Source organism: Eupeodes corollae, chromosome 1 (assembly GCF_945859685.1).
Source record: "Eupeodes corollae chromosome 1, idEupCoro1.1, whole genome shotgun sequence".
Lineage (NCBI taxonomy): Eukaryota > Metazoa > Arthropoda > Insecta > Diptera > Syrphidae > Eupeodes > Eupeodes corollae.
This window is the reverse complement of record NC_079147.1, coordinates 254,711,798-254,729,841: the sequence shown is the minus strand read 5'-3', so window position 1 is coordinate 254,729,841 and position 18,044 is coordinate 254,711,798. Positions and strand designations below refer to the sequence as shown.

Below are 18,044 nucleotides of genomic sequence, written 5' to 3'. Positions count from 1 at the left end.
TCGAACGTGAGAATATCTCTGACCTAGACATTTTAAAATTTTCAATTCAGTTCACTTTTTGTCCCTAAATTGCGCATACACCTTGATGTATCTCCCACCTTCAGTTGATATTTATTAAAAATTAATACTTTTTGAATAAAGTTCAAAACTGTAATCTTTTTGTCGGCGATATAAAAAAACAAAATAAAAAACATTTTAAATATTGATAACATTACAATAAACAATAGAAACAACTTTATCATTGTTGAACTTGAGATTTGTAATGCATGCTGAACAAAAGTAGAACAATTAAGCTCTTCTTATCAACAAAACAGGGCAGAAAAAAAGCTTTTACAAAAATGTTTACTAAAAGTCAAGTCTAAATATTAGCTACAGTATTAAGAATCTATAAAAAGTCAACATATATGAATTTATTAACACGTAAACTTAACGTATAAAAATGTATATTCGAGTACGTCAGTAAAATTGTTATGATGTGACTATTGATAGAGATAACGTGTGTAGGTCATCAAGTTGAAGTTGATACTTACAAATATCAACAAGTACATAAACATTCATATAAAAAACATTGAAATAATAGTATTTTTAATTTGTTTAAATGTTTACTTATTTATTTATATATGGCGATTGCGTTGTTGAAAAAGGGGCCACAAATAACATACTTCAAAACATTCAATAACACAGCTTAACACTTAGTCATTGCAAACGGATTTAAAATTTCAAACAAAACGCAAATTGTGAAAAACTCAAAAAAATTATATTTCCCCAAGCCGTACTTCAAGAATGTGTAATTCTTTCCCCACCCTTTTTGATAAAATCAGACTCTACCAAGTAATACACACCAAAAAAAGGCTTTAGCTTACCCTTGATTACGTTATTATTATTATTACTTCACATTTAATATTTCATAATTATTCATTATATTTTTTTTATAGAAAACAAATTCAAGATGTTCATACCCGTGGCACAAACTGCTTTCCAGACTCTGAGAAGATCACCACGCGTCCGCGTTTGGCTCATCAACAAAAATGCCTTTTCCACTCAGGTATGAAATAAGTCACTTGTTATAAATAAACGTCAACAAATTTTGATTACAAATTTATTAAACAGGTTGAATATAAACCAATTCGATCGGTTTTGGTTGCCAATCGTGGAGAAATTGCCATTCGTGTCTTCCGGGCGTGCACAGAATTGGGCATCAAATCGGTGGCGATCTATTCTGAACAAGACAAAATGCACATGCACCGACAGAAAGCCGATGAATCGTATATCGTTGGCAAGGGTCTTCCTCCAGTCGAAGCCTACCTCAACATTCCAGAAATTATCCGTGTTTGCAAGGAAAACGACGTCGATGCTGTGCACCCTGGATATGGTTTTCTATCGGAACGTAGTGACTTTGCTCAAGCTGTGATCGATGCTGGTCTACGTTTCATTGGTCCATCACCGAAGGTGGTGCAACAGATGGGTGATAAGGTGGCAGCTCGGGTTGCTGCTATCGAGGCTGGTGTTCCAATTGTCCCTGGTACTGATGGTCCAGTGACCACAAAAGAAGAAGCTTTGGACTTCTGTAAGAAACACGGTCTGCCTGTGATTTTCAAGGCTGCCTACGGTGGAGGCGGTCGTGGTATGAGAGTTGTGCGAAAGATGGATGAAGTTGAGGAAATGTTTCAACGTGCCAGCTCTGAGGCCAAGGCTGCTTTTGGTAATGGAGCTATGTTTATTGAGAAGTTCATCGAGCGTCCACGTCACATTGAGGTGCAATTGCTCGGAGACAAGGCTGGCAACGTTGTTCATTTGTACGAACGTGATTGCTCAGTACAGCGTCGTCATCAAAAAGTTGTCGAAATTGCCCCCGCACCAAGATTACCCCAAGAAGTTCGTGATAAAATGACCGAGGCAGCAGTGCGCCTAGCCAAACATGTTGGCTATGAAAATGCTGGAACTGTAGAATTCTTGTGCGACGAAACTGGAAACTTCTACTTCATTGAAGTCAATGCTAGGTAAATTTTCAATTAAGCTTTCACAGAAGTTCGATGAATTTAAAACTGTATTCTTTTAGATTACAAGTTGAGCACACTGTGACTGAAGAAATCACTGGAATCGACTTGGTGCAGTCTCAAATTCGTGTAGCCGAAGGCATGACTCTTCCCGAACTTGGCTACACTCAGGAAAACATCAAACCTCGTGGATACGCCATCCAATGTCGTGTCACCACTGAAGATCCAGCCAATGATTTCCAGCCCAGTACTGGCCGTCTCGAAGTTTTCCGTTCCGGTGAGGGTATGGGCATCCGTTTAGATTCCGCATCTGCCTTCGCCGGTGCTATCATCTCCCCATACTACGATTCACTGCTTGTGAAGGTAATTTCACATGCATCTGACCTGCAAGGTTCTGCCTCCAAGATGAACCGTGCCCTTCGTGAATTCCGTATTCGTGGTGTCAAAACCAATATCCCATTCTTGTTGAACGTGCTAGAGAATCAGAAATTCCTCCATGGTGTTCTCGATACCTACTTCATTGATGAGCATCCAGAGCTCTTCAAATTCCGTGTCTCACACAATCGTGCTCAAAAACTGCTCAACTATGTCGGTGAGGTGCTGGTCAATGGCCCCCAAACCCCATTGGCAACAACTCTGAAGCCTGCAAATGTCGACCCTCATATACCAACTGTCCCACTTGGTAAGTTTTTCTCCTTAGCTAAGCAATGAAATGCTTTTTGTTATTAATTTTTCACACATAAGAAAAGAAATTCATCACTACTGAGTGAAATTTTCTATAAAATGACACTTAAGACCCCTTTGTGCAAAATTATGTTCAATAACTTTTCTATGCCTTACAAGAACACACATCACGGTTGAAATTAAATATCTTTATAAAATATTTACATTAGACTGATTCAAAAAACATTCCAATGTTAAAAACTGCTTTTTTGAAATAAGAAATCGTTTAAAAAAGCAAGATAAATATTTGGCAGTTTCAAACAACATAAGGGACTTAATTTGCAGGCAACTGCATTCTGTGAACGCAAATTTGGAACAAGGCAGCTAGATATTTTTTCAAGTGTCATTGACTACCTTCAGTTCATCGTACAAAAACTACCAAAAACATTATTGTCTACAAAACACTCTTCAGGCAAGCTACATACATGTTTGTATGTATTTGTATTTTATATTGTAAAAATATATTACTTATTTCTTTTCCAATTTGACAAGGAACCCTTTTCTACAAAACATTAAACAAAATCATAGAGAAATAAAGTTCAACTTTGAGTTGAATGAATAAACATGGCATTTACTGTCATTTTGACATAAGCTGACTTGACTTGATAGTTAGAGAGATTTTTCTTGACTAACATTTTAGTCAACTTTCCATTAAAGTTGCCTTAACTGGAAGGTAATTTTGTGGCAGCTAGCCAATCAGATACAAGAAACTTGCCTTAAATTCAAGTCTCTAATGTCGCCTGAATCTGCCCATTTTCATCTTTTAAAATTGCCTATACAGCTGATAATTTCAACAGGTAATATACAAACTAAATGGTTTTGAAAGGAGTGTTTTAATTATATAATTTTTCAAGACTTTTTCAATAGTCATTGAAATTCCTTTAAGAAAAACTTACACTCATGATTCCAAGTTATCGAAGGATTCTTATGCTTTGCAAGAAAAAACCAAAAACGATTAAAGACTCCTACAACTTGAAGGGAAAAATGAAAAAAGGTGATAAGTGGCCTCAAGATATCAATCTAAAAAGCTGAAATTTTGACATGCATATTTTTGTATTATTTCGCCAAGCTCAAACGAAAAAGCTTGTTCCATTGAAAATCAAAGTAACTTTACGTTTTATGAATCAGTCTAATCTACATTTGCACTAAAAATCTTTAAGCACCATGTCCTTCATTATTCTTTATTATTATCCTTATCCTTTTTTTAAATTAAAAAAATAGTTAATTTTGTGATTTATTTCTTTTATTTTTTGAATTGTGGAATAATTTGTTGTTTTTATGTTTCAAAAAAAAAATTACTTTTTGTAATAAAAATAAAACAAAAAACAAAATTGTTTGTGACTACTACTATGCCATCATTATCAATCAACTGCTACTCTGTCACGCTACCATTTTTTTCAATCAAAAATGCAAAAACAATAAAAATGAAAAATTAAAAAAAAAAAAACAGACTTATCGCCAGAAGCACTCGAAAAAGAAGAACGTGGCGAGTGTAAAGGTACGTTTTGTTTTTCTTTATTTCCTTTTTATTATTGTTACTATTATTATCATTATTATTTGTGTTTGGTGTCGTTGTTTTTTTATATACATATTTTATTTAATTGTTTTTTTTTTATTTATTTATTATTCAACACTTAACTAAAATGTACTTAATTATTTTGTTTTGTGTTTTGGGGATGTTCGTTTTGTTGTTCTAATTTAAGGTTATGGTTTTAAAATAAGGATATAATTTTTGAGAAATATTAATAATTTTGTGTTTTTTAATTTTTATAATTAAGTTTCCTAAGACCGAATACTATTTAATTGTACAATAATTATTACTAAGATCCAACACATTACCAAACTACTTAATTTGTTTTTATAAATAATATGGATATACAAGCTCCCAAGACTAATCAGACACATGAAATATAAATGTTCGCTATGCATTTTTTTTAAGAAAATGTATGGAGCATGCAAAACTTTATAACCGTGTTATATGACATTTAAACATGTTTTTTGTTTAACTTTAAATAAGCTAAAATTACAATTTAAACCATCAAACAGTAAATTAATATTAAAAGCAAAAGCAAGTTTATAGTATAGCACCTCACACATATTCAGACACTTAATATTTTGAACTTAGTCGCGTATTTTTTCGAAAAGACGAGATTTAAACATTCATTTGGTACTTATTATTTACAATTTTTCTTGAAGACAAGAAATCGTAAGGTCCTCAATATTTTTAACTTTCCATAGGAAGTTATTGTAATTGGGCCGATTTTTCACATCGCACATTTTGACATTTCTCGACGAGTCCCTAGATTCGAAATAAAAGATTTTTTGAATGATGTCTGTGCGTGCGTGTGTGTGTACGTTCGTACGTCCGTACGTTCAAGATGTTTTTTTTGTCGTTGTCCATAGCTCAAGAACCAGAAGAGATAACGACTTCAAATAAATGTTGTTATACAGATAATATTGCAGAAATATGCAAAAAGGGCTCTCAAGAAAACTGCGTGGGTTATTTTTTTACCATAGCAGTTTTTAAAAAAAGGTGCACATTTTGGTTAAACCTAAATATCTCACGAACCAATGGTGCTAGAGACTTGAATTAAATTTTATATTATATATTCTATAGAGATACCAAACAAATATATTTTTAGAAAAAAGAATCAAATTAACGTTTTTTTTATCAATCAAAAAAACTGAAAAAAAAAATTTTTGTCACCTCGAAAATTCTACGAGCAAAAATGATTTTACCTCTAAAACAATTTTGTCCAATGAAAAATAACGTTTTTGATATCAGGTACATTTTTGAGAAAAATCGAACTCACAGTTTTTAAAAAAAAAATAAAAACCAAAAAAAAACATTACTCAAGGTTAGGTTAGGTTATAGTGGCTGTCGAAGATGGAAACGGACACACTTAGGCCAGTTTAATGGCCCATTGTGATATCGCATGAATCTTGAGGTTTCCTCCTTAGCTCAATGAAACCAGCTTGAGTCCCTTACGAAACGTGAGAGGCTGATTATACTGATATGATTTAGATCGTTTAGATCGTTAAAAAAGAATTCTCCTAGGTAATTCTTGCGTTTTGGAGCCAGAGCAGGGCATGTGCAGTGAAGATGAAGAGTAGTTTCTTCCTCTGCATCGTCCAAACAGCTTCTACAAAAGTCATTTGAGAATACGCCGCCGAGTCGCGTGGCGTGCTTTCCTATTGGACAGTGTTCGGTTATGACACCTATTATCGAGCTTATATGCGATCTGCTTAGAGAGAGCAAGCACCTTAAACGTTTTAAATCCAGTGTTGGCCAGATGTTTTTTGTGACTTGACACTTGGTGATGTTGTTCCACCTGGTGCCTGCCCTCCTCACAGCGTCTTGTATTAGCAGCAGTTTACAACAAGCAATTGGTATGCCAGTACTTGCCAAACGTGGTAGGATGGGCTGTACTGTACCGTTCCTGGCGAGTTCATCTGCCTTACAGTTACCTGGAATGTCTCTATGGCCCGGCACCTAGCAAAGGTGAATATTAAACTGTTGCGCCATCTCCATAAGCGATGATCGACAGTCATGGACTGTTATAGAGTTTGTAGAGACAGAGTCCAGAGATTTGATAGCGGCCTGGCTATCAGAGAAAATACGGGTATTAGATGTTGATATCACGTTTTCTTTGAGCCAAGACAAGACTTGTTTTATCGCCAAAAGTTCCGCCTGAAACACGCTACAATGATGATTGGGAAGGCGGAATGAGAGACTTAATTTCAGTCGTTCAGAGTACACACCTCCACCAACCCCAAGAATGTCCTATCCTCCCAAAAAGATCTGGTAGGTTTAGAAATCTGGAAGTTTCTGTCGAATTATAGTTGGGGAATGGTGTAGTCTGTGTGCTTTGGAACATTACTCAAAGTTGGTAAAAAATTTAATTTCGACTTAAATATCTTTTCAAAAATTTGAGATAATGGCTAATTTTAACTTATAAGAAATATTGTTTACAACATTCAGAACAATTTTTGGAAAAATCGAATTGACAGTTTTTTTACAAAAAATAAAAACCTGAACAAAAAATTAATAAAAGTTGGTAAAAATTGATTTTCGACTCGAATATCATTTCAAAACTTTAAGATATTGGCTTTAAGCTAATTTTATCTTTTAAACAAATATTGCTGTCAACATTCAATAAAAATTTTAGAAAAATCGAATTGACAGTTTTTTTTACAAAAAATAAAAACCTAACAAAAAAAACAATACTAAAACTTGGTAAAATTTTACTTCTGACTCAAATAGCTTTTCAAAAATTAAAAATATTATCTTCAAACTTTTTACACAGAAAATATTGTTTTCGATATTCAGTAGTTTTATTGTTTGTAAAAATTCAAGAGTCTGTTATTCCATAAAAAAATAAAATCTACAAAAAATCAAATTTGGTAAAAATTGATGTCGGTTCTTGATAACTCTCAAATTAATTTCATTCAACCAATTTGTAAAAATCTAAGAAATGCTTCTAAAATTGGTAAAAATTTGTTTTCGACTAAAAATTTGTTTAACAAAACTAGATTTTTAAACTAAACTATTTCTTTATATGAAAAATATTGTTAGTAATTTTAAAATTTTTAAAAATAATTCAACTGACAACTTTTATAACCCACCATGAAAACTTACAAACCTTTTAAGCAAGAAAAATTGACAGAAGGGATGGGAAGTTATCAGTGTGGGTCGCATCCCAGTCTCTTTTTAAGGTTCTTTTGAGCAACCCGACTTCCCAGTTCATCAAATACTATAATGCTCGATTGCATTTGGGTCGGGTGACTTTTTCTGTGTTTTTAGCACCTTAGGGCAGAAGATTAATTGACTTGCATTCTGACCTCACTAACAATGAGCCCCAAATGTTGTTTCAAAATATAGATTTTAGCCATTTGATACAGTTACCTTCCACTAAATGCCAGTCCCGAACACCAAAACTTGCAACACATCCTCATTCCATTACGGACCCACCGCCACCGTGCTTCACATTAGCTCGATTATTCTTTTACGAAAATTTCATACTTCGATATTGATGCTTCTTTTATTGATGGTTCTGACTTTTAAAATCTTCAGAGATTCCACTTATAATAAGGGAACTGGATAAGACTAAAAAGTAGCTCCTAATCGTATATTATGAATCCTATTTTCGTTTTTAAATCGTTAAATTATGCAATGAACTGCGGGAGGGCTCCTTTACAAAATGTTTGGTATTTCTCTACTGTACTGTTTACGGTATTGGCTATGCAACAAAACCAATTTTTGAATTTCCAAAGACGTTTGTTTTCGTTTTGGTGTCATTTCGACGTGAAACTAGGTTAGGTTAGGTTTAGGGGCTGACAATTGATGTCTTTACCGTCACACTTAGATCAATACAGATCCATTGTGATACCCGTGAGTATTGCTACGGAAGCTAATAAGAAAAACCTATGTGTTCAGTTAGTCAAGCCATTTAGAGGCTTTTTCAGAATGTTCGTACCTGACGTAATAGAGAGTTCTCCTACGATTCTTCCTTTAATGGGAGAGTGCGGGGCAGTGACACAGAAATTGTGGAGTGTCTTCATGCACCTCCTCGTCACCGCATCCTCTGCATAGATCAATTGAACTGATTCTCATCTTTTTTTATATGATAACCTAACAGATTATGTCCGGTGAATATGCTCACAAGAGATCGAAGTGATCCCTTGTGTAGCTGCATAATTCTTTTCGTTCTTTGTTTCTTAAAACAGGACCAGATCTTTTTTGTAGTGCCGCAGGTGTCAAGAAGGTTCCACCTTTCATCGGCCTTGATAGTTATTCTTTTTGAGATTTCCTGTTTTAAATAACAGGTAGGGGTGCTAATTAGCTGAGCTTGGCTTACGTCAAGCATTGACCCTAATCTTGCTAATTCATCGGCTTTCTCGAATATCGCTGTGCCTCGGACCCAGCAGAGTCTAATGTTGTGCTGTGCGCTAAGAACCTCAAACTCTTCGCGGCAACATAAAACAAGCTTTGAAACTATCTTAAATGTAAGTAAAAGTCTTCCTTAAATCAAGGTGTTTTCATTTAAAGAGAAAATTTCAGCTATACAGAGTTAAAAAAGAAAAGTTTAATTAAGGATTTATTTATTTGCTAATTAATAACTTAAAATTTTTTTATTTTAAAATAATTTGAGCTTAAATAATGTAATATGACAAAAATTAAATTCTATTACTTCTATACATTTTCTTGGAGAAATTGAATTGCATCCTCTTTGTCTGATTAGTGAATGATATGAAAAATATGAATTCCAAAAAATTAATGATACAAAATTATGTCGAAAAAAAAAGAGTTAAATCTTTAAACTGAGAATTATTAAGAATTGATAAACTGAATGAAACGCATTGCTCTATAATTCCAATATTAATGTCCAAGGCTATCGATTTCAAAATACTAGAAAATAAGATGTTCTAACTATGGTACTCAGTAATAATTTTGATAAAACTAAAGCTTAATAATTCTGTGGAAGAAACCAAGTATTACTAACGCATGGTATATATTAACCAGGTTTTAGCTCGTTTGAGAAGTTGATTGGGACAGAGTTCTACATAAAACTTTTTTTCATATTAATATTGTTAGGACTATTTGAGTACTAGTTTTCACAACTAGTAAATAATACTTTGAGTTAGGACTTTTTTAAAGAGTTAGGAAAAGGAAATATGAAGAAATGGTTTTTTTTCTGAGCATTACTTGAAATTATTATGTGTAAAAATCCGTTTATGCTTATAGTGTGAAAAGTTGATATTTTTGACATTTAACTTATTTTTAAATTGCTTTAATTACAGTTGATATTTTAGAAAATTGCATGATCTATCAAGCTTACTTGATTAACTTTTAAAAATTATTCATCGAATAAAAGCTTTTATGTATATACAAGGGACATTTGGGGACTATTCGCCATTCGTTCAAAATAATGTCCTCAAAGTTTGTTTTAAATTTTCATGGATTAAAGAATTATTCTAAAAGGAATTGGCTTTTTAGACAAGAGCTTGGTAGCTTGTTGAAGATGAAATATTTGACTGTTAACAGTCGAATTGTGATTATTTTTAATAAATATGATTTAATATCATGAAAATGAAAATAAAAATAAACCAGCATAGGTGTTCATATATTCGAGAAAATATGCGTCAAGACAAGGTGTAATGGTCATCCTCTGATGAGCCCAACCATTACATCAGGGCAAACGCATATATGAACACCTATGCTGGTTTATTTTCATTTTCATGATTTTAAATCATATTTAGTAAAAAAGCTTGTTGAAATTAGTCACCAAAATTAAGGGTCAAAGCTGCACAAAATGTTTAATATTAACTTTTTGACTTCTTTATTTCTTTGCGTATCTACACGTACGTCACTTAATTGTTGAAAAAATTAATACTTAGAAAAACATCAGATTCAAAGTTGAAAAACATTATTTACGTCAGTCAATCTTTGAATACCTCGTTTTTGTTTACAATATTATGTTTTATTTTCTATGAATAATATACATACATAATTTATTTTAAAAACTTGAAGAATTGGCGGACGAAAAACAAGTTCACTTCGGCGCCAGTTATAGCTATCATTGAAATCGATCCGGAAAAAATTTGGATTCGATAATTGACGGTGTTTCCCTTTGATTACAAATCAAAATAACACAAAGGATTTTTTTTTGAGAAAAAAAGTATAGTTACGCATTTATTTTTCTCTAAAAATGTATTTTTCAATGTTTGTTTTCAATGATGGAAACCAATGACAGCTATAACTGGCGCCTTGATTGAACAATTTGAATAAAAGAAAGATGAGTTTTGAAAGCAGTTATTTTACCAACTGGTTACTCTTATTACCTTACACATCGATTTAGAAACGAAATCTTCTTAATGAACGTTTTTATTTGATTTGGCTTCGACTTCTGTATGAACCTTCCAAATGTGATTTTTTATATGTTTCCATTATTTTTGTTTGTTTTCCGTTTTTGGCGATTTTACAATTGACTTTAAATCTTTTAAATGGACAAGTTCAAACATCATATGGGATTTCATTTGCAGTCAACCGCATTCCAGCATTTTCATTTAGTTCCAAAAAAGTTTATGATTTGTATTAATTTATAAATGGTTTTTCGTTTTCGCATAGTTTTTCAAAGCTGTTTTGACTAATTTAACCAACTTACTAAAACTTAACAAAGTTCAAGACAAAACCAGATTTATGTTTAAGGTAAGAGTTCAGTAGAAAATAAATCTAAAACTCGAATCTCTACTAAAAATTGACTGTAAATAAACTAAAATGAGGTTGTTCTTTCTTGGAATTTTGATTTTATGGTTCAAAAATAAGACTTGAGAAATAACAGCTTACGTAAAGTTATACTATATCAACGTTATAATAACAAAACAGTTAAAAACAAGTTATTTAAGGGGCCAACTTTTATTAACATTCTGAGTTTTTTAAATATTCCCTTCTTATTTCATCTGTCCAAAATTCGGGTTCGCAAAGATTTAAATAATAATTTACGTAACATTTGGGATACATTTTTTTGCCTGAAGAACGACGAAATTTGTTATTTTTGGTCTATTGTGAATAATATAAAAGATATATTCAAATTCTACTAAAAATATTAATTTAAAGTTAGATGTTTCAAAACTTTATTTAATTTAAGAACTTGACTTCACTTGAAATAAATTAAAAGTACCTAAAAAAGAATTCGGGGAATATTATTTTAGTTTTTTTAGTTTCCTGATATATTTAAGTTAATTATAACAATTATAATCAAAATTTTGTGAGTGTCCCTTTGTTAAATAGTTATACAAATGTTATCAAAGACAATAAACAAGCTGTATAATAAATATTAAAAACAAGCTTATGGGTGAATAAAATACTCTCAAATATTTAAAGACTTATCAAACTTATTTATTCGTATAATTCCACAGTAACCGAACCACCAAAAGGTCTACGTGATATTTTAAAAAGTCAAGGACCTGAAGCATTTGCCAAAGAAGTTCGCTCACGTAAAAATCTACTTTTGATGGACACTACCTTCCGTGATGCTCATCAATCTTTATTGGCAACTCGTGTCCGATCACATGATCTTTTGAAGATTTCACCATATGTTGCACACAAATTCAATAATTTGTATGCTTTGGAGAACTGGGGTGGTGCCACTTTTGATGTTGCCCTACGTTTCTTGCACGAATGCCCATGGGAACGATTGGAAGATATGCGAAAGCAAATCCCCAACATTCCCTTCCAGATGCTGCTGAGAGGTGCCAATGCTGTTGGCTACACTAACTACCCGGACAATGTTGTTTTCAAGTTCTGTGAACTTGCTGTGAGTTAGAGGGTCTTATTTTAGTTTATAACGTGAAATTAAATTGTTTTTGATTTTGAATCTAGGTGCAAACTGGTATGGATATCTTCCGTGTGTTTGACTCATTGAACTACTTGCCAAATTTGATATTGGGCATGGAAGCAGCTGGTAAGGCTGGTGGTGTTGTTGAAGCTGCTATTTCGTACAGTGGAGATGTCAGTGATCCAACAAAGACAAAGTATGACCTCAAGTACTACACAAATCTTGCTGATGAACTTGTCAAAGCCGGAACACACGTACTGTCAATTAAGGATATGGCTGGTCTTCTCAAACCTTCTGCAGCTAAGTAATTTATAAAAGCTTCATTAATTTATTGTCTTTTTTGTTATTGAATGTTTTTTTCTAAACAGGTTACTTATTACCGCTATTCGTGATCGTCATCCTGACATCCCAATTCACATTCACACCCACGATACTTCCGGAGCTGGAGTAGCATCTATGTTGGCATGCGCTGAAGCTGGAGCAGATGTTGTTGATGTTGCAGTTGACTCTATGTCCGGCATGACCTCCCAGCCAAGTATGGGTGCTATTGTCGCTTCGTTGCAAGGAACACCCTTAGACACCGGCATGGATCTCCGTGATGTCTCTGAGTACTCAGCTTATTGGGAACAAACACGAACCCTCTACGCTCCATTCGAATGCACAACAACAATGAAATCTGGAAACGCTGACGTTTACCTGAACGAAATCCCCGGTGGTCAATATACCAACCTTCAATTCCAGGCTTATTCTCTGGGCTTGGGAGACTTCTTTGAAGATGTCAAGAAGGCTTACCGCGAGGCAAACTTATTGCTTGGCGATATTATCAAAGTCACACCATCATCGAAGGTTGTTGGTGATCTTGCTCAGTTCATGGTACAGAACAAATTAAACGCCGAACAGTTGCTCGATAAGGCTGAGGAGCTTTCATTCCCCAAGTCTGTTGTTGAATTCCTACAGGGAGCTATTGGTACTCCCTATGGTGGATTCCCAGAGCCACTTCGTTCTCGTGTACTTAAAGATATGCCACGCATCGAAGGACGTCCAGGTGAACACCTTCCTCCATTGGACTTCAACAAGCTGAAGGCCGATCTTAAAGAATCTCATCCATTGGTCAGCGATCGCGATGTCATGTCAGCAGCTCTCTACCCACAAGTCACCGCAGACTACCTGAACTTCAGGGAAGACTATGGACCAGTCGACAAACTGAATACTAGGGTATTCTTGACCGGTCCCAAGGTTGGAGAAGAATTTGAGGTTACTATTGAGAAGGGCAAGACTTTAAGTGTTAAGACTTTGGCTATGGCAGAAGATCTCACAGCAAACGGTGAACGCGAGGTATTCTTCGAGATGAACGGTCAATTGCGATCAGTGTTTATCCGTGACAAGGAAGCTGTTAAGGTTAGACTACAAATGATTCACAAAATCATGCATAGGTGCTCATTAGACTTTTCTCTTTTAGGAACTCCACATCCATCCAAAGGCAACCAAGGGTAACAAGGACGAAGTTGGAGCTCCAATGCCCGGTACAGTCATCGATGTCCGTGTCAAGGAAGGTGACAAAGTTGAGAAGGGTCAACCTCTCGTTGTTCTTTCTGCCATGAAAATGGAAATGGTCGTCCAAGCGCCCAAGGCTGGCACAATCAAGAAGCTTCACATCACAAACAACATGAAACTCGAAGGCGACGATCTTCTCGTAGTCATAGAATAAACCCGCTTAGACATTTAAGGCCAAATCCAGAATATATTCCTTTCCACTCATCTTGACTGTAGTTCCAGTGAGACTAAGCTTATAGATTAGAGTGTGCATGAGTGTCTTTCTTTTTAAACAAAAAATAAGGAGATCAAGAAAATATTTAGCATATACTTAAATTAAACAAATGAAAAATAATTTTTATACGAAAAAATAATAAGAAAATTTTATGGGACATCCAGGGCTTAGAATACGATTGTATATAATTAACAATATTTTGTTTCAATACAAAATATTTAAAAAAGAAAAAAAAATCTAAAAATAAACTTAACCGTCGAAATACGCACAAAACTGCCACAAAGAAAATTGTGTCTGTCAATGAAAAATCGAGAAAGTTTAGAGGAAATCAAATTTTATTAATAATAAATTATTGTATCCCTATATAGTTTATAAATTATGAGATTTAATTAAGATTCTATAAAAGTGATTTTAATGTAATTTTTTTTCGTTCGCAACGCATGATATAATTTGTATAAGTTTTAATATTGGACCAATCAGTTGATTTATTTTAAAAATATGTTTTTATTTGTAATTTTTAATTGTTTTTATAATACAAATGTATTTTTGTCATAAATTTAAACTTTGTTTTTATGTCAATTCAGGATATTTTAATGTAAAACTGTTGTCTGTTAACGAATAAAAATTTAACCTTTAAACTAAGATGGATGGTATTTTATTTACTTGAGACTACTTGAGTTCAAGTTTACAGATTTTGAAAAATACATATATTTGAATGAAGTTGAATTGAAATGTCCTCCATTTTGTTTACAAGTTTTTTCAGCGGGCTGTTTAAGTAAGTTTTGTACATTTTTTTACAATTCAAAAATCTTTGTGATGCTTGTTTTATAAACAATAAATTAAAAGAAAAGATAATGTACTATGAATTATTTAAGAATATTTTTGTTGTATTTACAAAGCACTAAGTGCCCGTTGTACAAACGTGTTTCAATATTTTAAATGTGATGGTTAAAAATCAATCAATAGGCAAATGAAATGTTTCTAAACCAATAAAAGCCTAAAATCCTTAGAATCGAAATAAAAGGTTTTAAGGTGAATAAGATGTATGTGTGTTTGAGTGTTTGAGTGTTCGGTATGTCTTTTTTCGTCGTCCCAAATTCAAACAACATCAAAAAATGCAGAATTTAAAAAAAAGTGAACAAATTGGTTTGCCCTAAATAAACATAAATTTAACATTACCTATTGGTTCTTTTACAAAAAAATCAAAGAAAGATTTTTTTACGAATATTTCGCTAAAAAAATTTATAATAAATTTTTGGCATAAAAAAAACCCAAGTTGACGTTAAAAAAAAATTAAGAAAAAAGTTTTTAAAAATTATACATATAGGAACTATTTTTTGTTAGTTCTGCATTCGTAAAAATGTTAAACTCGAAATTTTAATCAAACATGACATAACGATGACTAAAAGTGGGGTCCCCTATTCCGTCCGTCTGTTTGTCCTCGCTAAACAGTACAACCAAAACCGTAGGGTCCGCTAAAAAAGCTTTTTTTGTTTCAAAATGCTATAAAAACATCAAGTGTAGCTTTGGCTGTGTGGCACGTACCGCAGTCCTGTTGAAACCAAATGTTGCCAGTATTCTCCTCTTCAATAAAATGGCCCAATTCCTCTGTATCTTTCTATCTGTTTATCAAAATTTATTTCAAATCAATATCTCTTCTGGTTCTTGAGCTATGGATGACGAAAAAAAAGTCGCGTACACACCCACGCACAGACATCTTTCTAAAAATCTTTTATTTCGACTCTAGAGACCTTGAAACGTCGAGAAATGTCAAAATTTTCAATTTGACAAATCGGACCAATTACAATAACTTCCTATGGGAAGTAAATAAAATCTACAAAAAATAGTACCTACGAAAATTTGGTAAAAATTGATGTTCGGTTCTTGATATCTGTCAAATTAATTTCACTCATCCAATTTGTAAAAATTGAACAAATGGTAATTAAATTGGTAAAAATTTGTTTTTGACTAAAAATCAATTTAACAAAACTAGATTTTCAAACTAAACCATTTCTTTTAATGAAAATTTAATTTTTTTAAGAATAATTCAACTAACAACTTTTTTAACCCAACACGAAAACCTACAAACTTTTAAGCAAGACAAATCTTTTAATTTTTATTTTTGCAATCAGTCGTCTACCATGTCCCATAGATTTTCTATAGGGTTCAGTGCTTGCCATTGTAACACGTCAATCCGGTTTTCTCGAAACCACGTCTTAACAGTATTAGACTTGTGCTTTGGGTCGTTAATCCGTTTCAAAAGCAACTGCTTCTCAGCGTGTGGCAGCATTATATTTGGAAAATGTCACAGTACATAAAATGATCCATCGTATCATCTTTTTGGTGAATCGGTCACAGTCCATGCCCTGAAAATTATCCCCACACCATTACGTTACATCCTCCGTATTTCACAGTAGCTTTGGTGTAACGCATATTTATTGCCTCTTTGGCTGGTCTGCGAACACGACGGAAACCATCAACCACCCCAAGGGCGGATCCAGACTTTTCATCAGGGGGGGGTCACACACTTAGATGAGTTTTTACTCACCGCTTAAAAATGTTTTTAATGTTTTGTAAAGGAGGCTAACAAAATTTAAATAACATAATGTTTACGAGTAAATTAACCTTACCTTTACACATTTTAATTGCTAAAATGACAATTTTAGTTATCAAATTATTTTAGAACACGGTTGTCTAGCAAGGTATGGTCTAACTATTTAATTTGGATGAATCCCTACATATGAAAGCACTCCAAAAGTTTTCTTAATATGCCATATTTAAGAGCTTCAACACAATAGTTAAGAGGGGTTTTCCTGCAATCACGCAGAAATGTAAGAAATTGTTTTGAAACGTAGCTTATTTTCCAAAAATAAAATGTACGTTTCTTGTATCCATTTCTATTTATGCTTAGAACGCTAAAAAATTCCAAAATCCAGAAAGTGAGAGAGGATCTAATATGAAGAAATGTCGGGCTTTTTTGACGAAGTTTTTTCGAACTCTATTTTCTGGAGTCTATTATTACTATCGCTATCAGTCTGCTTACTCGTATTTTGATCTTAAAGGAGTCAACAAAACTTAAAAATTCAAGTGAGAAAAATTATTGGTTCTTAAATTTAAGTAAATAGGTGCTTTTGAGTACCTACATAGTTTCTATAAAAAAAATAAATTAAAACGAATTAAGGTAAACACATAAGTTGGCAAGAAACGTTTGTGTGGCACAAATATATATAGATATGACCCGTTCATTATGTTTTCCAATTAGCCATTAGTTTAACAAAAGTGTCACTTTTGCTGTTTTTGGAACATTTATATTATTGAAATTCGTGTTTAAGGATTAGTTCTAGAGCATCCAAAGCAAATTCACTTCAAAGTAAATTAATTAAATTTCTTAAGATCTTTTGTTTTCAATAGAAACTCAATTTTTAAATAAATAAAATGCACGACTGAGTCGCTAGAACTTGAAATTTTTTTCCAAAAAGTCTGTTTGAAAATATTTCCTATATTTTAAGATTTAAAAATGTACCTGCAAATAAGTTTTCTCAAAAATTTAAATACCATTTTATTTGTCAAAAAATCTTGATTAACTTATTTTTTTTTCGAAAATCATTTTTAATTTGAAATTTTGTCTTAAAAATATTTTTGGTAAGCATTATAAATATACATATGTATGTACATTTTTTTCTTGTAGAAAAACCAAATTAAATTTAGAGAAAGTTTAAGAAAAATGACATGTTTTAAACCAACAAATTTGTATGAGGACTGCTGTTATTTTTCGTATTAGTAAAATGAAAAAACCGCCTTACGCTAATCGACTGAAAACCTTAATTTCAATCAACACAATTGTTTGGACTGTAGGAGCCAGGAAACACAAACAGACGGATGGAATCGGGGTACCCATTTTTTTCGACTTCTCTACCGTCGTAATATCATATTTGATTAAAAGCTCTAGTTCGAAATTATTCATAAAGCAAAACTTGCCATATAGTTCCTATAGGTCGCCAGTAAAAATCACTTCAATGCTCACTATTTAAAAATAAATAAATAGGGTGGCGCATCAGTCCGTTGAGAACTAGGGCCTAGTGACTTACAACTCTAAACCATTTGTGTGTGCGAGTAATGATGTCAGGAATGGAGGGGACCTGCAGTTTATATGCCGAATCCGAATGGCTAATTTCAGAAAGCACTTTTTCATGACAAGAGTTACTCTTGGAGAATTTG

At 33.0% G+C, this 18,044-nt stretch overlaps 1 protein-coding gene across 6 annotated transcripts in view; it reads left to right on the top strand.

Annotated features, from left to right (window-relative positions):
* The window catches only part of LOC129943444 (pyruvate carboxylase, mitochondrial), a 60,100-nt gene extending 45,632 nt beyond the window's left edge, over positions 1 to 14,468 (top strand). For 4 of the 6 annotated variants that reach the window (XM_056052902.1, XM_056052899.1, XM_056052901.1 and 1 more), the window contains 8 exons: positions 936 to 1,045; positions 1,111 to 2,000; positions 2,060 to 2,679; positions 4,171 to 4,218; positions 11,640 to 12,037; positions 12,103 to 12,362; positions 12,427 to 13,456; positions 13,518 to 14,468. In XM_056052902.1, the coding sequence (XP_055908877.1) occupies positions 950 to 1,045; positions 1,111 to 2,000; positions 2,060 to 2,679; positions 4,171 to 4,218; positions 11,640 to 12,037; positions 12,103 to 12,362; positions 12,427 to 13,456; positions 13,518 to 13,766 (3,591 nt within the window). In that variant the 5' untranslated portion in view covers positions 936 to 949 and the 3' untranslated portion in view covers positions 13,767 to 14,468. Of the gene's footprint in view, positions 1 to 701; positions 832 to 935; positions 1,046 to 1,110; positions 2,001 to 2,059; positions 2,680 to 4,170; positions 4,219 to 11,639; positions 12,038 to 12,102; positions 12,363 to 12,426; positions 13,457 to 13,517 lie in introns of those variants that run through there. The other 2 variants (XM_056052903.1, XM_056052904.1) reach the window with 2 other exon arrangements.
* Positions 14,469 to 18,044: the final 3,576 nt, after the last annotated feature.